Genomic DNA, 25162 nt, shown 5'->3' on the forward strand with positions numbered 1-25162 from the left:
ATTTTAGTTTACTTTTAATTTTTAACTTTCTAAATTAAAAAATTAGTTTGCTTTCTTTTTTTTTTTTATCTTGGAGGGGAAGTAGCTGAGTCATGTTAGGTCTAAAGCATGGCTGTATTTTCTTTTTTATTTCAGCTTATTATGGGGGCACAAAAGCTCAGGTTATATATATTGCCCATGTACCGCCCATCCCCCTGAGTCAGAGCTTCAAGCGTGACCATTCTCCAGACGGTGAGCAACGCACTCATCGTGTAGGCATACACCCACCCACCCCCAGCCCCCCACCTCAGTCTGATACCCAATTGGTGTCATTCCCAAATGTGCATTTAGGTGATGCTTTCTTAATTTTAAAGAATTTTAAAAATAATTCTCACTCTTGAAAATTAAAGAGCTTTAAACTCACAAAAAGTGGGGCTACACTAGCAGGATTGTACAATAGTAGGAAATGGAATCTAGGTTTTCAGAGCAGGGCACAGACCTAAATCGTCCCACACACAAGCCCGTGGGGTCCTGATTTCCCCTGCCCCAAGAAGCTGATAATACCCTTTTCATTGCTCTTTTTATTTTGTCAAAATAAAACTCACATCTCAGATCTCATTTCCTTACTTCTGCCTGAAAAATCTTTTTCTTAAAAAATAAACTCCAGTCCCAAAATAAAAAAGCAAAACCCCAAAAACCCTTTATTTTGTGTTTCTTCATATGTTGTCTCCTCAGCACATTTATATTTCATCCTTTAAAACTAATTTCACATTGGTAAGTGTATTGCTTTGTTATAATTAAATAATGAGTAGTGATATATGTGTTGTTTGTGTACTTTCGTGTCTTGGTGTGTCTGTCATCATCTATAAACTTTCCAAGAGCAAGGAGGACGATCTTCATTGTCTACTTTTCTATCCCTTCAGGCACTCCGCGTGGCTTCTGCATGCAACAAGCCAACTGAGAAGTGCAGACTTCTGAGTTGAGCTCCTACATCCAGAAATCTACTCACCATTTTTACTTGTATGCTGCTAGGTAACATTGAAAGTCAGAATGCAGAGGGCATAGTGCTAGTGAGAGGACCTCTGTCAGATCATGCAATGTCTTCTACCCTTCTGGGTGCTCACAGGTGGTGCAGCCAGGTGCAATTCCAGATGTGGGCAAAAAGGAAGGTGTCTCAGGCTTGACCTTGACCTGTTCTTCTATACATCCAATAGACCCTGATATTTGTGCAGAAGGGTTTACCGCAATCACAGAATTATACAGCTCTCTTGAGGAAAGACTGGAGCAGGACCTTGAAGGTGGTCTGGTCCATCCCCCCAAGCACTGGGGAAACTTCAAACCCACAGGGATCATCAGCACATGCACAGGGGCATGTTGTAGGTCTGCATCACATCAATTTCTCCAAACTCCCATGGGTTCTGGACAGAAAATGAGGACCATGAGAATTTATCCCTTGATATAAAAAGAATTTACTATCTCATGTAAGTAAAATTGGGGGACTTAATCCATTGTTTTTCTAAAGACATAAATACTAATGGGCCATTTGCTTCCCTCCCCTATTCCCAGGAATTATTATGTGGCTAAAAAAAAAAAAGAAATAGCTGAGGTATAATCCATCCCATTCTACCTAGAACAGAATCATGCCTTTTCTTTTGTTTCTTTCTTCTTATATCTACTGAAAATAGGGCAAAAATATTGTGACATTATCTTTTCACTAATAATTTTATGTATATAAAGAAGAACCCATTGTCCTAGACAGTGGAATAAATTCATAGGTGTATTAATTAATATGAAGTTTATTACTAAGGTAAGGAGCTAACCGGGTAATCCATTCTGTTTTAGGTATGTTTATCTTTTGATTTGAAAGGGAGATGTTGGCATACATGGGTTTATGCTTTAGTTCCCAAAAACTAACTGGAAGGAAACCCAGCAGGTATCATTACTTAGATTAATGAGATTATGTATATGTAACCATGTTTTCAATGTTCTTGTAAAGGCAAAAATGACATCACAAGGCTGAAAACTTTTAAAAGGAAAGAAAAGAAAGACAGAAAGAAAGAAAGAAAGACAGAAAGAAAGAAAGAAAGAAAGGAAGGAAGGAAGGAAGGAAGGAAGGAAGGAAGGAAGGAAGGAAGGAAGGAAGGAAGGAAGGAAGGAAAAGAAAGAAAGAAAGAACGAATGAAAATGAATAACTAAACAAATAAATAAATAGAAATTGTGTCCCTAAAATCAGGCAGGCAGTATCAGAGAAAAATCAGACTACTTTGAGTCAACTGACTAAGAAATTTATGGAAACTATTGCCCGGGTACTTTTGAGTACATGTAGTAACAGAATTGGAGAGTGAAGAGAACGTTCCATACAAGTGAACATGTAGAATTCACAGATTTGTAGAAGGTGTGTTCTGCACATATGCAGACCACTCCCCCCCTCCCTGTGTGCCGGAGAACAGACCCACAAACAGCCCCAGGAGCCCACCGAAAGCAGATGTTGACGGTTGGTGCTTGGGGAGCAGGTGGGTTTAATAGATCCCAGTGTTTCCAATTCCTCTGCCCTTGGGATGCCAGGAGTTGAAATCATCACTATAAAGCTGTTCCATCACTTTGCCAGCTAATGAGGCTATTTTACTTCCCACTCCTGAACAGCTCCACATATCACCCCCTCCTGGTTCTCTCCCTTTAGGGCCTTCCCAACATGCTAGAAAAAATGAGTTTACTTATTTACCTCAGTTGAGAAAACAGTCACCTGATTAGGGAGTAGGGGTGTGGGAGCAGAGGAACTGATCAAATTAGTTATTTGAAAAAATCATCCAGTCTTCGGGATTTGCAGACATAGATCCAGACAGACAGTTCTGGAAGTTATAGCTTAGAAAAATATAGAATTTAATTTTGGTGGTTGATTTTTAAAATATTCCTTAGAGGGAAGAAAAGAATTTCATTAGTAATTATCAGAGCAGTGCTGAAGGATATGTAAGGAAAGGAAAACATGATTATCTGAGATAGAAAAAAATCCCAATGTACAATAACAGAGAGATGCACAGTAGTGGGGAAGTGGCGGGGAGAACAGAAGACCCAAGACATCCCATTTGTGAAGGGAGCAGCTCAATTGTGCAGTTCAGGTGAAGAGAGGTGAATAAAACATGGCAAAGTCAGCCAGGTGTGGTGGTGCACATCTGGGATCCCAGCCACTTGGGAGGCTGAAGTGGGAGGACCCCTTGAGCCCAGCAGTTCGAAGGTGCAGTGAGCTCTGCTCATGCCACTGCACTCCAGCCTGGGCTACAGAGTGAGAAAACTTCTTTAAAAAGAAAAAAAAAATGAAAGTCAATTTTTTTGAAAAAAAGGTTTCAGTCCATATAAGTTTATATATAAAGGTCCCCACATTCCTAGTGAGTACAAGATAGAGACATGACCTATGGAGTGAGTATGAGCCAAGGCGTAATTCAAAGGTGTCACTGTGATGTCACAGGGAATCAAAACCCAGGTGCCTCAAAGGGACTGTGCCTGGACATGCCAAGTTACCACATCAATAGAATCCACCACCCGAGCAAACTAAGCCTCTGTTCCAATTTCCTCTGTACCCCAAAATCAATTTTACTCACTTAGCACTTGGCATTAAACTTTGTTGGCCAGTAGTTGTCTAGTTATAAATAATTATAATAAAATTATTATTATTATATCACTACAATATATTAATATCACAAAACACTTTCAGGTCCATCATTTAATTCTGCTCTCCAGATAGTCAATCATTTGTTCATTCAACAAATACGCATTGAGTGATAACCACACACAAACCAACATTTTGGTGCTTGGGATACGTCGATGTACATGCCATTGTCGATTGACAACAATCCCTCCCCTCATGGTCTTTACATTCTACCATTAAAAGGCAAAAAATCAATAAATAAAAATAAACCTAATAAATATGAGAACACTGTAATCCACTAGTTGGCACACACTGCATGAGGAAACAGAGCCTCCATTAGCCAGGAAGGCGGACTGGGAAGGTGGCTCTGGGTGGGCTCTGGGGGCTGGGCTGCGTGCTGCCCACTGAGAGGCTGGGTTCCAGCAGACACAAAGGAGGAAAGGGAATGAGGCCAGGGGACATCAGGGCAAAGGGAATTTCAAGCAGAAGCCGTAGGTGGGGGAAAGGCCCTCTGCTGTCAAGTGTCTGGTTTGGTGCAAAGCACCCACGAAGCCAGGGCAGCTGAGGCAGAACGAACAGAGAAGTAAGAGAAGAAGGAGAGAACCAGAGACAGGATCGAGGTTCAGAACTCTGGGGTCTGAGGGTTCACTGTGCAGATTCTGACTATAAGTTGAACAGGAAGTCGCTGAGATGGTGCCACTGTCTTGGGTGCTAAGGGGTCACCCAATCGCTGTGCTGTGAATGGAAATGGGAGGGCTGGAGCCCGGCCAGGACCACCGTCAGGAAGTGAACGTGTATCCAGTGGAGGAGGGTAGAAGTTCAGACCAGGGCCCTGGCAGCAGCGTGGTCAGGGCTGGCCGAACCCTGGATATGTTCTGGAGGTGGGGCCGGCAGAGTTTGCTGACGGACTGGACGTGGGCTGTAAGATCGAGAAAGGAGTCAGCCCGATGCTTGGCCCAAGCAATGGCTAGAAGGCAGTTACCATCCACTGAGACGGAGAGGCCTATGATTTGGTTGTTCTTGTAAAAGGGCGACTTGGTGAGAAATTTAGGGTTAAGGTATAGGCACATGGAGTTTAAAATATCTCTTTTGATATCAAGCGGATCGTTGACTAGAAAAGACTAGCATTCAGGAGAAAGGATGGGGAAGGTCAGGAAATAGTACAGATTCAGAGTATTTTGCAGGTAATGATGCAGAATTCCAGAGGGAATGGTGGAAAGCTTCTAGGGATTGGAAAGGAAGGAGAAGCGATCATCGTAGGAGATGCACAAAGCTTTATGAAGCTTAGAATGCGAGGGATGAAGGCAGACATCAGTGTAATGATTGACATAAGGCACAATAAAATGCACAATGAGATGACAAGATTGAAGGAGGACGGTGGAGTGCTGAACATCGGGTTACACGGTAGGGATGGGGTATCCCTGGGGCTCTCTTCTCATCCTAGGAAGAAAGTGAAAGGCACATGTAGGAGTCTCCTTCCCACCCAGGCTTCCTTGCCCCAGGGAATGGCTGGAGCCCCATGGATTGAGGGATCTCAAACCAGGGACTCGATCCCTCTGGATCCCCTTGGGGAAGGGATCTACTGCTGAGCTGAAGCCCATTTCCCCACCCAGACATGCAGCAGAGAGGCCTGGAGCATGCGTGGTCGGTAAAATATCAACACCAGGGTTGAAGGACGTGTTATAGCCTCTGTTTGAAAATGAGAGACAGAGACAGCAAGTGTTTACTTATGATCAGACAATTGAAAAATCTTGAAAGAAAGCTACATTAATAATATGATTGGAAGGTAAGTAAAAGATGTCAGTCAAAAGTTAAAGAAGAGGATTAAACCTTTGGCAGATTACTATCAGGATAATGTTAAGCATTTTGCCATTAATTCATATTTGGTTAGCATTGAAGCATTTAGTAAGTAAGCATTTTAACATTTGTTTTGCAATTATTTATTAGAAACAGATACAGAGAATGATGGCAGAAAAGTTAGCCTTCAATGGCTTTTAAGAAAGTTTGCAGGAAAGTTACGGAATATACTTTAGAAATAAGTTAAATTTTATAATTTCATCATCATCATCACCATCATCATCATCACATTTATATTGCATTTAAATAGAAAAGTTGAATTTAAACCAACAATATCAATTATGCCCTTAAATGTTTACCATAACTCTGTAAGGCCAGTGTCACTGTTCCACATACAGGAACTGGGAAAAGTAGCTGGGACTGAGAGAGAGACTAATAACTTATAACGAATAACTGTCTAGGTCAAAGGACTAGTTGACTCAAAATTCTGAGAAATCCCTACATTAAAAATAACGTAGCCAAAGATAAAGGAAAAAGACCAGAAATCCCTAATATTAGATTCAGAGGAATAAATTTCATAATCCTCAAAAAGTCATCCCAGAATAAAGAGAATTTAGAAAGTAACTGAGTATAGTCACAGCAAAGGTGAATATATGAAGAAATGGTTCCCCATATTTTATTTTAGAAGGAAATGACAGGTTAAATAATAAGACATAAAAATCACAACAAGAAAGAGAGAGAGAAACAGAGAGACAGAGACAGAGGTGGGAGAGAACGAAAAGAGAAGGAAAATAAGGAAAAGGAAGAGAAACAGAATTGCGGGTCTGACGCTGGGATAATATCAGACCCTTCTGAACCAGCGTAAGAACTGCCGTTTCTGATTCTTAACATAGGGAAGACTAGGAGTGAAAGTGTATCAAAAGGAATGAGAAATCGTAATGAAGGCATAGAAATCTGTGTGTCATAGGAGGCCATTAATTTGAAGGAAGAGCCATTAAGAAAGCGTGTGGCGTCATCTGCAAATAGAGTTAGATGAGATGGGCCCATTTCTAAAGCCATGACACTGCAGGGTTCCGCCACACGCACGTGCTCCACAGCTGCTCTCTGTGTCCCCTGGGACCTTCCACAGGGCAGGGAACACAGTGCTCACCCACATGGGGGCACCTGCCGGGACCCGGCGTGTTTACGGCCTTCCCTCCGCTGCGGGAACCTCTGCCAGGCCGAGCCTGGGCCCCGGGAACAGAATTCTAGGAAGGATCATCTCCAACCTGAGAAGCAGCGTCAGGACGACTCGAGGGGGCCCAATTTCCTGATTCCGCTTCTGTCATAGGTGGCAAGATAAGAGGATTCATGTCACAGATGAAAAAATACGGCCGGAGAAAGCCAGAAAACATTGGGTTGAACGTGTAGATGTAAGAGCCACTTGAGACACTGTAAAATGAGATTTCACCGGCTTCGCAGTCCAAGAAAATCCCAATGCGGCGAGGCGGTTCCAGCCGGAGAGGAGGCGCGGGTGCGGAGCCGAGGACCAGGTACTCGCCGCCCTTCAGCAGCCACAGGGCCCAGACCGCGTGCTCGGGAGACGGCGCGGTTTCCCCCTTCCTCGGCAGCGTGTCCTGACAGACACCTAAACCCCACTCTGCTCCTTCCCCCACGACCACCTCCCAGTAATGCCTCCCTGATGAGAAGCTCTGCAAACCCAGGACACAGGGCCACGTGTCAAATCGCTCGGGGTTGCGGGGCACGTCCCTCCACAGTTCTCCTTCCTGCACGCCGCGCAGGTCGGCGGTCAAGAGGAGGATGGGATGCGCCGTGGCGGGGTCCAGCTTCACGTCAACTGTGGAGAGAATGTTGTGGAACACGTGAGAGGATGGAAAGGATCGGTGACTCTTAGGAAGCCAGTGAGGAGGACAGTCACACAGGTGCTCCTGCGCCTCTCTCTGACAGCTCCCAGAGAAGACAGGTCTGTGTTTCAGCTTGCAGGTCACCGAGCTTATTCACCACTGCTTTCTGGTGTATTGCACTGTTACCTCTGCACAATCCAGACTCATTCATTTCCCCAATAAAAGCATAACCACTGATGACGACAAGCCAAATGCATAGTCATTTAGATTCCTTTCATCTACATCCAAAGCAATTTTTTAAAAGAGGTGGGGGTCTTGCTATGTTGTCCAGGCTGGTGTGCAGGAACTCTTTGCAGGCATGATCATGGCACATTATAGCCTCAAAATCCTGCACTCAAGGGATCCCCCTGCCTCAGCTCCCCCAGTAGCTGGGACTACAGGAGTGCAAGGCAGTGCCCAGCTTATCTCCAAAGTCTGGTTGCACTTAGGTGGCTCTTGTGTATTTAACATAAAATTTATAAACCCCTTTGGGATTATTTTCCTTAACATCTATGGGAAAATTCCACTGATATGAAATCCACTACTTTCAAGGTTATGTGACCATGGTGGCAGAATTCCAAAATGGATCCTATGGCCTTCACACTCTGGCGTTAGCCTCATGACTATAACTACATGGGTGGGCCGGATCTCATGGCACGGGTCCTCGGGAATCAGAAAGATTTCTCTGGCTATTTGGTGGTGGCAGAAGGAAACGTCAGTGAGATTAGGATGTGGTACATCATTACTGGCTTTGAAGAGGGAAATGTCACATGAGCAGAAAGGCGACTGATATCCAGGGCTGAGAGTGGCCTCAGCTATCACCCAGCAAGACAACAGGGACCTCAGCCCTCCAATCTGCAGGGAGCTGCATCATGCCAAGAAGCTGAATAAGCCCGGATTCTTGCCCAGGCCCTTCAGAGAAGCCTAGCCAGGCCACACCCTGACCTTGGCCTTGGGAAAGCCTACGCTGAGGGGCCAGCGGATCTCACCTGGGTGTCGAATCTTCAGAACTAACAAACGGGTATGATTTTAGCCACTGAGTTTGTGGTAATATGTTATATAATGTTAAAAAACTGATAGTGACACTGTAAAGTCCCAGGGAGACTGATGTGACCTCTGACCCGTATACGTAATAAATACGCACATCTGGATGTGAAACCTTAGTGAAGAAGGGAGGGTGTACAACATTAAGGCTATTTCCGTATAAGCATTCAAAAGTAGTGAATCCATTAATGTAGCTTTTTAAATATCGTAACAATTACTATTGCTACTACGAATACCACTAGTCTTACTTGTCTTTAAACCACATCTAGTGCACTTTCATTGATACTCAAAGCAGAGTGGCCGTGTACCTAGGCAGTGCATGTGCTTCATCTATGCGAACTCGCGCAGCCACCCTGACCGCGGCCATGACCATTCCTACCTTACGCACCTGGGGATTCAGAGGCAAAGAGTTTATGGGATTTCCCCAAACTCTGCAGGTACTAAATAACAGGACTGAAAGGTAGGGCGCCCTGGAATTGTGTATTTAACAGACGTTATATCTTTACATGGCATTCCTGTGCCAGCACGTTTCTCTGCTTCATTTGTAGCAAAAGAAATCCGTGAAATGGCTTTTGAGAAGGTCTAGTTCCCATTCCTCCCCCTACCCTTTCTCTCTCAAACTCCACTGCTCGTCCTGATATGATCACACTGGAACCAAAGTACCCACGTCCGTCTTCCTAGGGACCTCCATGGTGATGGACAGGCATTTGTCAGAGTTGATCTTAAATGATTTTTCTACAGCACTCAATATTTGAGAATCCACTTACCCGGAAAGCCACCCTTCTCCCCAGGCACCAGTCATCTGTGCTTTCCCTCCCTCTCTACGTGCTGCTCCTTCTTGGTCCCTTTTGCTGTCCCCTCCTCCTCCACGACCACTGGAGAACCCTACGGTCTCAAGACTGGGACCTCTTCTCTCTCTCTCTCTCTCTCTCTCTCAGTGCACTCCCTGTGTGTCCCGGGGTTTGCTGGCTCATTGCTTTAATGAAATTCCATTCACATGTTTACTGATTCCAAATGCATAGACCTTCTCCCAAAACTCCATACTTGGAAATTCATCTGCCTCCCTGGCATCCACATTTGCATATTCAGCCTTCGCCACAACACCCACATGCCCAGAACCCAGCCCCTCCCTCTGCATCCCTTGCAGCTTTCCCCACCAATGGAAACGGCAATCTCATTTTGCTAATTCTTGAGATCCAAAGCCTTGGAGTCATTCATGGCTTCTCTCTTTCCCTGACATGTCATATCTAACTCAACAGCAAGTCTTACAGCTCTGCCTTCAAAACATACAAAGAACCTATCCGTTTCTCAGCACTTCTGGTAGGAACACCTGTTCCAATCCACAATCATTTCTCATTGAATTACTAGAAAGGCCCCTAAGGGCATTGTCCTCTTCAATCTTCTCCCCCTCCCTCAGTAATTTATTCACAATAAAGCATACAGAGTGAGTCTCATAAAACACTAGTTTAATCCTGCAATTTTTCTAGTTACAGCCTTTCAATAATTTCCTATTTCACCAGAGATAAAGTAGCACACTTGCAGTGGCCTGCCTTTCTGGGCCTTCCTTGGTCTCTCCAACTCTCCAGACACTCACCCTGCTAGAGCCCTCACGCTGCCGGCCTCCTAGTTCCGGGACACGTCTGCATCCTTCCCTCGCGGGCCTCGCCCTCCTGTCTGCTGCCTGGATGCTCTGCTCCAGCACACATGTTTGCTGAGCTATTCCTCACGGGGTGAGGTCCTTCCTGGTCTCCTCACTCAAATGAGAGCTTCTAGTCACCCTCCTTTTTTCTTCAATATTGTATATCATCTTCTTACATTCTGTATATTTTGGTTAACTTAAGTAAATACATGCAATGTGAAACTCTAAATTTGTAGCATAACTTTTTGTTGTTGTGGTTGTTCAATGATGGATTACAATGCCTAGAAGAGTGGCTGTGATAAAATGGAAATAATGGTTGAATTGATTTATTAATTATTTCATTAAATAAAAAGAAATGGGAATATGAGGTCGCTGAGTCCGAGAGTGCCATGATGATTTTCACAAAGTCATGCAGTTGGTATATGTTCATCTGCCCATGAGAACAGATGCTGAATTACACATGGAGATAGAGCTTCTCATTATGGGACGAAACTCTTTGCCTGTAAGCAGTGAAGCTACTATTTGCTTTCATTACTAGCCATAAATTAGATTTGAAAATGAAATTTAAAAAATACTAAATATATACTGTTTTAAAGAACATAAGACTGAACAGACTCATTTATTACACTAGTTATTCCTACATACAAATCATTGATTGAATATGTTTGGCTTTATTGATTTATGAATTCAAGCAACTCATTAAATTGGTAGCCAATAAATTATACCAAACTTCTCATTAAATGATAACTTTGCAATATTTTCATATTGAGTAATGTAGGGGGTGGGGGGGTTTCAAATACGTTTAATTTAGTCCTCTAAATAATATATTGTTTTATCATTTTATAAATATGGAAATGGAAATTTACTGGAACTGATGTTACTCATATCACAGCTAATAAAAAATGAACTCCACTTGCAAGCCCATTGTTCTAACCAAATGTATGAGTGTCTGTGACTCAGTATTCTTTAGGATTGTTCACCAGTATCCCAATCCTCATTCTTCTGGGCACAGTGCACCCTCCCACTCAGGGAGACCGGGGAATTTTCCCCCAAAATATGGCACCCTGGTATGCTGATTATTTTAAATTAAAGGGCTTTGAAGAACAGCAGACACTGGAAGAACCTTTTCTCTAATACTCCTTTACCTGCCTAAAGTCCAGACCTGCCAAAGAAGTAAACAATTACAACTGGTCCTTTCCCTGAGTTTTCATTCATTTAACTCACATTGTAGGAAGAGAGACTGAAGTCTGTCAACACACTTGTACAGACTTTAGTCACAAACCACTGTCTGCTCTGTGGGCTCAACAGACTTTGTTCCAGGCCACTGTACATTCTGCAAGGCCACTTAATTTCCTAAAAATCATTTACTACCCCTCTAGTATCATTCCTATTTTCCCATCTCCCATTCTCCCCCCAAAAGGGTCTATTAGCATCTGTACCTCACTGTGGTATTGAGTCTTCATCCCCCTGTGAGTTCCTCATGCTTTGCATTTTAAAATAAAATTCTGTATGCCTTTTCTCCTATTAGTTTGCCTTTGGTCGGTTGATTCTCAGCAAGCCTTCAGGGAGTGAAGGGTAAGTTTTTCCTCGGCCCCTACACCTAGGCACACAGCTCAGAGTTTGGCACAGCCATGAACTACTCAGGGAGGCCACATGCGCCAGTTCAGCACCCACGCCTTCAAGGGGAGCCCGTGAGTCACCATAGCGGTGCCACTGTGGAGTATATACTGTTTTCTGACATACAGCTCTAAAACCTTTGGACTCTCCCTAGAGGAAGAACGTCTTTTGTATGCTAATGAGACGACCAGTGGTTGCTTGGGTGGGGGTGGGGCCTAGAAAGCCTCACAGGGGGAGCTGGTTGCCAGGGGAACCAGCCCATGAGTAGAGGGCTGGAACTTTCAGTCCTACATGTCTCCCCCACAGGCACCGCTAGGGAGGAGAAGGGCTGAAGGCGGAGCTGACAAACCACGGCCAAAGGCTCAATCAGTCACGCCACCATAGTGCTCCATAACACCCCAAAGGATTGCGTGCTGAGAGCTTCCAGGCAGGTGAACACATGGAGGGGCCTGGAGGGTGGCCTGGCCAGAAAGGGCATGGAAGCTCCGCGCCCCTTCCCCAGGCCTTTGCCCTATGCAGCTCCCCATCTGCCTGTTCTTACTCCTCTCCAACACCCTTCATAATAAATGAGTAAATGTGCCTTAATAAGTGTCTCCCCTGAGTTCCGTGAGCAGCTGTAGCAAGTTAATTGAACCCAAAGGAGAGGGCCATGGGAACCCCAATTTACGGCTAGTCGGTCAGAGGCCCAGGTCATAAGCTGTGCCTACGCCTGGCATCCCGTGGATGGGGCAGACATGCGGGCCTGGCCGCAATCTGTCAGATCTGACGCTACCCCAGGCTAATAGCGTCAGAATCCCGCCGAATCGGAGGACCCGGCTGCAGGGTCTGCTGGAGATCTGACTGGCTGCGGCTGCGGAGAAATCCCCACACGTTCTGGAGACCAGAGGCGCCCTGCTGTGTCGACTGCGCAAGGGAATTGCCCGACCTCTTTCGTAACCATGACAGCAAGCAGTTCAAATCTAAGCTTCTGGAACTTTCCATTATTTGAGCCACAAAGGAATGTGATTATGGGGCCTGAGTCTCGTGACAGGCAGCTGTAACCTTCGTTTCTCTGACTAGAGATTAGTCTTCTTCCTTACTAACAGCGGCTGGCAAAAGGTTTCAAAGAGTAAAGGGCATCAGGGAAGCGCGTTCCCTCTGCACTGTTGGTCTTCACTATAGCGTGACTTCCTCCTTTCCTCTCTCACACAAACACGCCATGACTGTCACATTGTCTAAGATGAAATGTGAAATGCAGTCTTTGAAATTAAAACACGCTGTAATTAATTAAATTGTTGTAACTCATGATGTTTTCTATACGACACTGAGTCTTGCGTAGAAAATATTATAATGCTACTAAATTTCTTTTGTTTTCTGCCTATATAAGCAAGACCTTAACTTTTAACTTTGGAGCACTGACCGCCATTTCTCTGGAGTCTGTGTGTCCAGGTGGCTATTCCCACCTTTTTACTTGAATAATTTCCTTAAAACTGGGTTCCGATTCTTCCAATTACTTCATTTCAGGTTGACATACCCTCCCCTTTCCCATGGCTCCCAGCACCAGGAAGGAGGCGAAGCTCCGTTAAGATAGGACAGGAAAGTCCCCACATGCCAGTTCCCACAATCTCATAACAAACCCCTAGCACACTCTCAAAAGAATCTCTGCTGATTGTGGCCATGAAGACTTTGGGTTCTGTCTGTCACTACAGCCTGCCCTGCACGGAACAACCTGCAATACCAGCCAGACCCCAGGCATCACAGCGCCCCAAGCCCTGAGACGCAACCCACCTTGGAACTTCTTCAACATTTCCCTCATCCCGGGGACGCGACACACTGTCTTCAGCTCCAGGGGGACGGTCTCTGGTTCCCGCCGGGTGACAGCCTTACTTCTGAGACAGGCACAGAGCCATCGGCTGTCAGTAGGGTTACCCACCATCCTCCTCCACCTCGCCCGATCCCTTCACTGATTCAGAAAGGAAACATACCTGTCCAAGGCTCCTCTCACACCCTGAAAGTGAAAGGGAAACACAACCAGGTGGGAGTTAGACCTTGCAGTTGATTTTGACAGTTAGACTGGGGACACACCATGAAAATTTCTTTAGGAATTATTGGAAATAATTAATAATTAAACTATAGGAGATGATTAATCTCTTTTCATTAAAGACAAAAACAGGCTGTCATTTAATTTTTTCAAGATTCTGAAATAACAGAATCAGTAATAATTAGAAATGAATTAGACTACACAAAGTTTAGATTAATTCCCATAATTAATTCAATGTTAATTATTTTTTGAATTGGTAATTCTGGCACCTGGATTATTTTAACAGAGCTACATTCTGCACCTAACACAGATGGAATTTGGGTAAAAGTAGATCCTAAATATTTGCAGAATTTATGTAAGGAATAGGGATAGGTATAGACATAAAATATTTTCCTCAATGTCATTATAGAACCCCAGATCCCTAATTCTTTGAACTGACACAGTAGAGCTACTCATATGAGTAGGTTACCTAAGTAGATAAAAAAGGAAGTCATTAATAGCTAGCAACATTTTATCTCAAAGTAGATTATTAAATAAATGTACATTTATTAATAAATAAACATACCTAGGAAACTTTTCCCCTCTCCTCCAAAAAAATAGTCACCAGTCTGCTTGATGCTGACAGAGCATAAAAGTATGGAAATAATTCTCCTTAACCTCTACAGAAAGGACAGGCCTTGGTCTTGGCCATGGGGGTAAAATGTAGCTTACTGGGACTGGGGAGGAAAGGGAAATGGCAGCTTAAAAATAAATATAGATTACTTAAGAATATATTCTCCCTAAGATTGGTATTAACAATTATTTTAACATTTATTTGGCGCTAAGAAACGCTAAACATAAATAAGTTATGTGAAACTCGTCAAGGTAAGGCAATAACTGTTATTACTGAAAATGTCAACGTTCTGTGTTTATTTGCTGTCTGCTACTCAGAAATTAATTCCTTTCTGACCCCGAGTTTGCTTGCAAGGAATGAGGCTAGCAATGATGATAACAATGCCAATAACGGAATAAAAACAAGTTTTGCTTATCATAGATGTTTTGATGGTAAAAGGAGACAAATTAAATTGAAATGCTTTGTAAATTCATTCATTTAATGATCCCCACTGTGTAACCAGCAGTGTTTAGATATAAATATTATAGATAGTTAATAGGATTGTTTACAGTCGTGGCACATTCAGTGTCTAGACTAAGTCAGACAGGATAGAATCAGTGGGTCTGCCGTTAGCACAAGTAACTTAGCTCAGACTTCCCTGAATAAGGTGAGGGGGTGAGACAGAAAGAATTGTGCCCAGGTGAAACCCCGCTGCAGGTAGCTGTGCAATGACAACGCGCACCCATCAGCAAACAGGGCTTTCCTTCTTCACCTGGGATAGTGTGTCTTCAGGGAGGACAAAAGCAAACATTTCCTTTCACCTGTTACTTGTCTTTCTGCTCTTCAATCCCCAGCAGCCTGGGAGCAAGCTGCTTGGGAGCCCACTTAATCCCTCCTCAGCAGGGGCCAGGCAGTGTTGCCTGCAGCTGAATGTGCCAATTTCCAGCTGGGCAATTTGCAGCAGCATTCACACCTTTGGCTGTTTACCCTGCCATGGGTTACCCGAGTCTGCCTGTGCTGATTGTCGCTGAAAACAGCAATGTGGTCACTGACAGACTGTGAGGTTTTAAGAAGCGCTTCTCAGCCAGCATAGTGTAGCTTGTCCTCCTCGCTGCTTAAGTGTCCATAAATCATTACATAAATTTTAATTTTTTAATTTTTTCTGTCTTTAGTGCAAATTACACAATTCTCTAGACTCCCTTATGATTCTGACGCTAGGATTTAGGATTAAGATGCCTCCTGAGTAAATTCTAGGATGCCATTTTCCTAAAGAACACAAAGGCCTAAGTGTCTGTCTCTGAGAGCCACCGTCCTTGTCTCTGTGCCCTCAGTCTCACATCTGCCTGCCCTTCTGCCACCCGGCCTCACCTCCAGCAGACCCAGGGCTGGGCGCCGGCACCTGTCCTCCAGCTCCTCCGCCAGCTCCCTCAGGGCCTGACTGTGCTGGCCCAGCCGCCTCTTGCTCTCCCGCAGCCTCTGCAGGGCGGCTCGCTCCTCCTCCGCCAGCTGCCTCAGCTGCAGCTGCTCCTCCAGGGCCAGAAAGCCGCGATGCTTCTCAAACTCCAACCTGAAGCGCTGCCTCTGCATTTCCACCTTCTCCTGGAGGGACACAGGGGACGTCACAGGCACTTGGGGCGCAGTGCCTGGGCCTCCTGCCTTCGCCTCTGGGACGCTGGAGAAGGCAATGTCTGGAGTCCCCCTGGCCCCATAACTCTGAGGACTGATTGGCTGCATTCTAACAACACACTCCTATGAGAAGTAGCCTGGCGGAGCTTTCAAACCTAGCCTTTGAGAAAGACTGTTGGGCTTGGGCTCCCGTTTGCCGTAGGCTTGGGGGCAAGGCACTTTTATATTCAGTTTCAGTACCATGCATGAAATGTGGGGAAAAGAGGAATCTGTGGATTAGAACTATTAGCAAATATCTATTAAACTGCTGAGAACAGTGACTAGCACAGAGTCCCACAAGGGAAGGTACTATTTACTATTAGATTAGTCACTAGAAACAATTAAATTATGAAGAGATTAGAGACACCTAGATTCATAAATATGAATAAAAAGGGGCGTAGAGATCAGAGAACACGAAGGCTCTTTCACAACGTGGTGATCGTGAACCCACCGTGAGCCTCATGTTCCTTAGAAAGCCAGCAAAGAACTTAGTCATCCTCAGGCCGCTCGATCCTGATTTCTGTCCAAATCTCACGTTTACAATCTGTGAACAAACAGCCTAAGGAATGTACTTTGCACAGGCTTATCATATCTGCATTTTGTTCTCTTGAGCACGTAGGACACTAACTTTACACTGAGTACCAGAGGCAAATCGTCCTCCCAAAGCACCTACACCTTGGATCCTCCGCCCTGTTTTTAAACAGCGTAACTTCTTGGTTTGACTAAAAGGCAAAACTCTAATGATCCCATAAGACTCAACTCCTCCCAATTTTCCATCTCTACTTCCTTCTGTCATTTTCTATATCACTAGATTCACCCGATCCCGGCTTCTTTCTAATATCAGCCAGCTCTGCATTTCGCATTTTGATTCCCAAAGGTCGAACTCATGGAAGTGTGAGCAACTCGCCCCACTCGGGAGCTGTGCTGCTGAGGAGTGGGGCAAACCTCTCAGCCCGAGGGAGAGCGCAGCGACGTGCGTGGCACGAGGATGGAGCGGTGGGAGGCGATTTGCTTGCGGTTCATCTTCCTTTCGCACCACCCTCCTGAGCACTACGATTATATCCACAGGTATACAAAAAAGGGTTTTTTTTCTTTTTTTTTTGAATTCAGAGTTCATTTTTATCAATCCCGCGCTTGCTGCATTTGGCACACATGTTCACACATTCTTGATGGTAAATACCCCAGGATTGAAAGCAATAGACTTAGATTATTAGCTTGAAACAACAAAATTATCAATCAATATTTCACTGTACCTATAATACACAGAGTGATAGGAAAGGATAGGACTTAGCCCAGAAAAAGTATAGCAAAAATGGTCTTAATGGAGATATATGTCTGAGAATAGAGTAAAAGACTAAATTTTCAACAAAAAGGAAAGAATTGGAAAAATATACAGAATGACCAGAGAAGAAGGGTTATTTGGAGAAGGAGAGAGAACAGGAATATTTTATAAAATATGTCTTACATGTCATATTAAATAATACACTGTATAAATGTATAGAACTATACACATAGTTTCTATACACAGTTGAAACTATATCTGAATCTTGACGCAATTAACATTTTGACGAGATAATTGTTTCTTGTGAGGTGTGGGGACTGTCTCATGCATTGCAGGGTGCTTAGTGGCATTCCTGGCCTTCCAGATGGCAGTATCACACTACACCCCTCAGCCACCACCAGTTGTGACAATAAAAAGATATTTCTAGGCCAGGTGACCATGCCCGTAATCCGAACAGTTTGAGAGGCCAAGGCAGGAGTACTGCTTGAGGCTGGGAGTTTGATAACAGCCTGTGCAACAAAGCGACACCCCATTTCTACAAAAAAAAAAAAAAAACAGCTGGGTGTGGTGGTGCCTGCCTGTTGTACCAATTACTCAGGAGGCTGAGGCGGGAGGATCACTTGTGCCCAGGAGTTCAAGGCTGCAATGAGTTATGACTGCACCTCTGCACTCCAGCCTGGGCAACAGAGTGAGACATTGTCTGAAAAAACAAGAAATAAAAAAAATCCCAGGTGTGCAAAATGTCTCTTGGAGAGGGGTGCAAAATCACCGCAGGTTGTATGTGTGTGTAAATAAAAAGAGTATGAGAAATAAAAGAGCTGGTGAGGTGCAGAGAAAAGAGAGTATGTGTATGGATGACCAAAAGAGGCTGAAGGTTCGGATCATCTTCCTGTATATAAGATCATCATTATTAGCTACAAATCACCTGTTATAAAGTTGTGAAATAGTCATTAATTTGTCTACCAAATATTTTTTAAACTAGTAGTGATAGTACAAGACTGTTCTAGGTGATAGGAACACTGCAGTGGGTTTCACAGTATGATCACGCTAGTAAAGCTATTTATTTATAATTTGCATTGGGTGGTACCAACAGAGGTAAACAGGATAAAAACAAACCATATAATGGGATGGCCTGACCCAGGAAGGCACTGAGATGTGTTTCTTGAGCAACTGTGTAGAAGGAGCAAAAGCACTGGGGAATGGAGGATGGTGGAAGAATGACTTAATGACCCCAATTTGCACCCTTCAGACGGCAGATGTCTTGAAGCCCCAATATTCTCGTACCTTCCAAATGACAGTCTGCTTCCTCACACTGGCCTCTTGAGCCAAAGCCTCTTCTAGTTCTTTTCTCACAAGTTCCAGAGCCAGCTGGAGCTTTACCTGTTTGGGAAGATGTGCCAAAACTGTTACAGATACCCTCTCAGTACCAAATGTATCCCAGACGTGTGAGGAAGTAAGATCACCTAAAACATTCCTTATTTGACCTCAATAAGATAAATGTGTTTTAATACCAGATACAATCAAAGATTTATCTAACATTGCTCATTGCAGCATTACTTATAATATTGTAAGTGTAATTAACCAAGATGTTAAAAATAGGGGAGTGATAAAAAATATATTAACTGGATGTATTAATAATTAAAATAAGGTCTTCCAGAATATTTAATGAGAAGAGATACAATAATAATGTCAAATAAACAAGTATATCTTATAAAACTTAACACTAATTTTAGAAAAAATGTACTTGTAACAAATATATAAAAACCAGGTAGAGGTATGTGAAAATGTTATTAGAAGAAATGTTGTCTGTTGGTGCTAGGTTGAAGAGAGATGCTATTTCTTGGATCTCTCTATATTTTGACTACTCAAAATTATTTATTACTTATGAAAAGAAGGCGATTTAAAATTAGTAGTATTAGTAGTCTATCCCTGGGCCAGAAGAAACCTCGTAGGTTAACATATTTTAAATGGGAAAAAGTAGAGTAAGTTGTAAGTCTTACAATGAGTAAAAATACAATACAACAAAAACTAAATCTCCCTTCAACAATAGGAACCTTGCTAGAGGTAAGTATGTGTATTTTATTCATAGAGAATATCCACAAGGATACACACATAAACAGGCTTTTAATTAAAAAAATTCTATTCCCAAAGTTATTCGTAGCTACACATCAATTGTTTTTAAAAGAATAGTATAATGCTATGCATAAAATAACAACAGAATTCATGATGGCATTTGACAAGGTGGGGAAACTGACATTTGTTTTGGTGTTTACAAAGAACAGAGTACTTTGACACTTGTAGATGAAGAAAATCTCCCTCAGACCAAAGAAACTGTGACCAAAAGCAAGGAGATGAAAAAAAGTGTGCTGTGTTTGGTGACAACAGTGACTTGGCTAATTTTGCTGGATCTCATGACTGGTTAGGACAAGAGCTGTAGAAACAACTTAAGGCCCTAGAAAGTCTTGACTGATAGGCTCAGGAGTTTAGATGATATTTACTTGGTATTTAATTGAAGAACTACTGAAAATACAGAGAATGTCTTTAGAAATATTACACTAGCCATGGTCCACATGGTACTTTCTGGGTTTAAAAAGGGGGTGGGGCAAGAACATACTGTAAAAGTCTAGCTAGAAAGTACAGAGTCCCTGAATTTTGTAGATGACAACCAAAATCAAGAAGAAAAGCCAAGAGAGAGATTTCCAGATAGACCCAGAGAGAAGTTGAGGGGAAATTATCCCAAATCTTAACTTAAAACAGTCAGACTAAATAAGTCAATACTTTAAGAAAGCTAGCATTTGCACTATATCACAGTGTGATAATTCTTTTATTAAATATGTCAGTAGCTTAAACATGACTTTGACTTTGTGCTAGTAACTGTTCTAGATGTTGGAAATTTAAATGTGCTAGGAACATGCAAGAACTTGTGAAGGGCACGCTGGTGAAGGAAGAATTCTACACACAGAGCTCCGCAGTTGCCACTTTGGGGGCCAAATGCTCCAGTACACCTCTTCATTGAGGATGGTCAAAGCAAAGGTTCCCAAATATTTGTTGAATAGACAGTGGACTGTGTGCTACCCCATTCCTACCTCAGGGGACACAAGCCTGCAGACAGCCTTAAAGGTGTCAGAACGCAGGCCCCACCGGTGCTACTCTTAAGAAATGCCCAAACCTTAGGGGTGTTTTGGTGACAGTACTAATTAACACAGAGTCAAACACTATGCAAGAGGAAAACATTGTACAAATAAGAATTATTACATAAAGTTTACAATAAAGATGTGCAAGTGTCACCAAGAATCAAGCGAGGCACACAGCCCTCCCCAGCAGAGCTCCGGCTGTGAGAACCAGATAGCCAGTATCAGGAAAAGTAAGACCAGCACGAATTAAAGGACCAGGAAAGGCTTCAGGGGAGAGGGGGACAGCCTAAAATAATGAGTGCCCTTGGGCTTCCGAGCAGGGGCCCCAAAGAAGGTTAGCAGGAGCAGAGCAGAGACCCCGACCCGAGTGTGAGCTGTGAGGGAGGGGTGGGGAAGGCGGAGGGCAGGGGGAGACAGGAGTCATTCGGGAGACCTGGGTGGTATCACTGGGCTCTGGGCAGGTCACTTAACATCTCTTGCTCGGCTTGCTCATCTGTCAGGGCAGCATTTCCAGACCCGGAACGGGGCCTCTCCAGGCGCGCCCTGCCACAGGAGCTCGCAGCGCCTGGCTCTCACCTGGTGGCTCCTGGCGGCCTCCTGCAGCGGCGCCGTGCGGTGGCTCCTGTGCTCCGGGGAGGTGTCACAGACCCGGCACAGCGCCGCCTGGTCCTCCTCGCAGAAGCGGCTCAGGTCCTCGCCGTGCCGCGCGCACCGGCGCGCCCCCGCGGGCCCCGCGCCCAGCCCCAGCCGCCGCACGCCGTCCACCAGGCTGCCCAGCTGCGGGTTGGGCCGGAACCCCGCGGGCCGGAAGGGCGCCCGGCACTGCGGACACGCGTGGACGCCGCCCTGCGCGCCCTCCGCCCTGGCGCACAGCTCCGAGACGCACCCGCGGCAGAAACTGTGGCCGCAGTCCACGCTGACCGGGTCCTGCAGGAAGTCCAGGCACACGGGGCACCTGGCCTCCTCGCGCAGCCGCTGCCCGGGCGCCCCCGCGGCCATGGCCGCCCGGCCTCGCCTGGGCCCGCGGATAGCGGCGCTCTGGCCCGCTGGCTGGCGCAGAGGGGCGGCGGCCTCCGGGAAGCCGGTGCCTGGAGGGTGTGACCGCTGGCGGGGGTTCAGGAGTTCAAAGCAGCCACGCCCTGCGAAAAGTCACAACGCAGGCACTTGACTGAGAGGACGACGTTCACACCATTGACCTCACCTCGCAGAAAAGGGCATTTCTACCCGGTCCCTCGCTGTGCGCCTCAAAGGGGCCCCCAGTCTCCTAGTTTCACTGTCAGTGGATCTGGGGAATTCCTGAGCTCCTTCCTTCCGTTATGTGCTGAACCGCCCCGTGATCTTCTCATGGCATAATCATTATTTTTAAAAATTTTTATGCGGCATCATCATTTTTCAGAAAATTCTTTTTTTCCAAACGATGTTTTCTATTGTACATGAATTGGCTCATGAGTGCGATGCGCACCGTCTAGGGGATGGACACGCTTGAAGCTCTGACTCGCGGGCGGGGGTGGGGGGGCCAAGGGCAATATACGTAACCTAAACTTTTGTACCTCCGTAATATGCTGAAATAAAAAAAAAAGAAAAGAAAAGAAAGAAATGTGACACCGCCGGTGGGGAGACAGCTGCACAGGTGCGTGTATAATAGTGACACGTGTACAGCCCAGCGTCACTTCCAAATATTTATGTCAATATCCGTCCCAGTTCAGTGAGAGCCCTGTGACACATACACGTGTGTTATTCCTGTCGCAGAGCATATCTTGGAGCTGAGGAAGCTGTAGACGAAGGTACTCATTAGAAGGAACAATCCAAGCTTAGCCTATCAACGCTGCACCTGTGGGTGGGGGAGGCTGAGCCGGCAGCGAGATGATTGCACAGAGGGGATGTCAGTTCCCCCGAGAGGAGGCCGAATCAGGATGAGTACAGGGAGGTCATTAAGGTCATCCAGACAGTGGAGGAGTCCCTGGCAGTGCCTGTCACCTGAGCCAAATAACTTCCGTGTGGGTGGCTTTCAGTATGGGGCGGGCCTGTGGGACATCATTCAGTCCGTTCTCCGGCACACATTCCTGTCTGTTGGTAGCCGCCCAGTCCCCAGCGCCGCGCTGGGTACTGAAAGCAGGAGGGTGAGGAAAGACACGCAGCCCCATTTCACAAGGACCCTTAAGATCAGCTGCGACAGGGGGTCGTGGGATCATGCAAACCTGTAATTACAAACTAGTGACTGGAGAAAGGTCACTCGCCAGAACTGCAGGGATGTAACAGAGGACTGTGATCTAGTCTGTAGGGTCAAGGTCAGACTTCTGAGGGTCTCTGAGCTGACACCTGATGGGTGAACCAAACTGGCTGGCAGGAAGGGGGGCTCTGCAAGCCTGTGCACCCAGAGGGCACAGAGTGAACGCCAGCGGGAGGAGCAGGACACACCCAGATGACAGGCAGAAGCCAGACAGGCTGGCGTGCTGGGCTGGACTAGCTGCAGCAGATAAGGTTGCATTTAGGGGCGGGGCCTGATGACTGAGGTCCTTGTGGCTCCTGGGAGGATTGTGGGTCTTTACTATAAGGACAGAGTCTCAGCCTGGAGCTTTGGTGGCGGCCAGAGTCTAAAGGACTTAGAGGCCTTCTGCCTAAAGGTGAAGTGGATAATTATGATCGATAGATTCTTTGAGGAAAACAAATCTTTAGGAGCAAAACATCAAACATGTGACATTAGGGAAAAAATTACAAAGCAAGAGCAGAGGGCTTCAGACTAAAGGCTGTGCCACTTGCTAAGAGCCTTGAGACAAGCTCTGCCACCTTTGTGTGCTGCGTCTTCTCTGACCTACAATGAGGACGGCTGTTCAGAGGATTAAACGAGCTAGCAGGGATTTCCTGCCTAATATAGGTCCTGGCACGTAGCAGATGTATTTAATTGAAAAAAAAAAAAAAAAGAAAACAGCAAAATGAATGCACGAAGGACGACGAGTCAGAATGGGAGCTACAGTAGGATGGGGAGATGTTTTTCTCTCTTGTTTGCTGCTGCAGTAACAGAACCTTGAATAACGACAGGCACGTACGCATACACCGTAAGCACTAGTTGCACAAGCAGGTGAATAAGTGATGAACAGAATCAGTACAGTTTGTCACAGAAGCTAATGGAGGAGAGAATTTCAAGGGGATCATACTATGTCAAATGTGAGATCCGTGTTATTCTCCATTTTACATACATGGTCTAGCTTTAGCTCTCCATAGCTCTGGCAAATGCTAGAACATTTTTACAGCCTTTATCTTGGGACACAGTAAAGCAATATACTTGTGCACATGTATGGACAAATTGATAACCAGGGCGGTGTGAATTCTGACTGCCTAGTGCCTGGGAGGATAAGGAAAGGTCGCTGGCTTCTGGTGTGGGGGGTCGCAGTGGTTTCCAGGAGAATGTGGCGGAGTGAGTGGGCTCACTTCTCTCGCTGGTTCTAGAGTTGCTCAGATTAAGCTTTTTTGTCTCTCATGCTGGTAGACTAGGGATGAGGTCTGTACATTCTTCTAAGAAACCCAGATTCCCTAACAGCACATCCATACAGGTAAGTAATGGACAGGGTTATAACCAGATGTCACTGTAGTAGATTTACAAATCCTATGGGCAGTGCCTCCCATAGGGGTGATCTAACTTAAATTTGCATTTTCTCATGATCTTCCTTTCAGGGCTGAATAAAGTGCCTTTATATTTATGCTGATACACATTCTGATACACCCCCCTCCTTAATTCTTAGCCAGTCTCTGGCCTTTAACAGGTTGCAGAGTTCCAAATCTTCTAGCTGACCACCCTCCTCCCCCACCATCCTCCTTCTCTAATATTCCTCTCCATTCGTGTCCGCTTTCTCTGACATCCTGTTACTGCACTGAAACATGGAAGCTGCCATCCTCTGACCATTCCTACTGCTCTTGTTCATAACTTCTTTGGCATCGTGGCTTTGAGCTCCTAAAGCCGTTTCTTCAGGACAGCAGTATTTTCTTCCATACTTGAACCCTTTTCACAGAGGTTCTCAGCTCTCTGTGGCCACACTCTTTGCCTCAGCTTTGTGGATTCACATCTCCCAACCCCCAAACTCAGCCCAATTCACAACAGAAAAAAAAGAAAAAAGTCAGTCCAAACCTCAGAAGCAACAACCCCTGACTCAGCAGTTTCCTTCCTGTTTGTGGTTTTTTTTTTTTTTTTTTAAAAAAAAAAAAAAAAAAAAAAAACCTGTTTTCATTTTAGCAATGGCACCCTGCGTTTCTCTCCCATTTTTAAAATTGTGATAAAATACACATGACAAAAAAGTTACTATCTTAACCATTTTTAAGTGCATAATTCAGTAGTATTAAGTACAGGCGTGGTGCTGTGCAACCATCTACAGAACTCCTTACATCTGGGGGAACCGAAACTCTGTGCACATGAAAGGATAACGCCCACTGTCTCCTCCCTCCAGGCCCTGGCAACCACCATTCTACGTTCTGCGGCATGGTATTGACTACTCGAGGTACCTCGCACAAGTGGAATCACACAGCATTTGTTTCTTTACAACTGACATTTCAGTTAGCATCATGCCTTCAAGGGTGACTCATGCTGTATCATATTGTAGAATTGCCTCCTTTTCTAAGACTGAGTGCAATCTCACCATGTGTATACACCACAATCTGCTTATCCATTCCTGTGGACACTCGGTTGCTTCCACATTTTGGCTGTTGGGAATAAAACTGCTATGCACACAGTGCACAAATATCCATTCCAGACCCTGCTTTCAATTCATTTGAGTGCGTATGCAGAAGTGGAATTGTTGGACCACGAGATAATTCTACCTTTAATTTCTTGAGGAATCTCCATACCGTTTTTCACGGCGGCAGTACTATTTTGTAT

The 25162-nt window shown here is 44.9% G+C and overlaps 1 protein-coding gene across 2 annotated transcripts; it reads right to left on the reverse strand.

Annotated features, from left to right (window-relative positions):
* Positions 1 to 3694: 3694 nt before the first annotated feature.
* On the reverse strand, positions 3695 to 21332 carry LOC123649154 (E3 ubiquitin-protein ligase TRIM58-like). Of its 2 annotated transcripts, none has more exons than XM_045567083.1 (6): positions 20872 to 21332; positions 18446 to 18541; positions 15583 to 15813; positions 13567 to 13589; positions 13370 to 13470; positions 3695 to 7256 (listed from the first exon to the last, which is right to left on the reverse strand). In XM_045567083.1, exons 1-6 carry the CDS (start codon positions 21292 to 21294, stop codon positions 6667 to 6669), a joined length of 1464 nt encoding a protein of 487 aa, XP_045423039.1. In that variant the 5' UTR covers positions 21295 to 21332; the 3' UTR covers positions 3695 to 6666. The 2 variants fall into 2 exon arrangements, with proteins under 2 accessions (XP_045423039.1, XP_045423038.1); XM_045567082.1 differs by having other exon boundaries at positions 13370 to 13494.
* Between the last annotated feature and the right edge of the window lie 3830 nt (positions 21333 to 25162).

This window comes from Lemur catta, chromosome 13 (genome assembly GCF_020740605.2).
Source record: "Lemur catta isolate mLemCat1 chromosome 13, mLemCat1.pri, whole genome shotgun sequence".
Classification (NCBI taxonomy): domain Eukaryota; kingdom Metazoa; phylum Chordata; class Mammalia; order Primates; family Lemuridae; genus Lemur; species Lemur catta.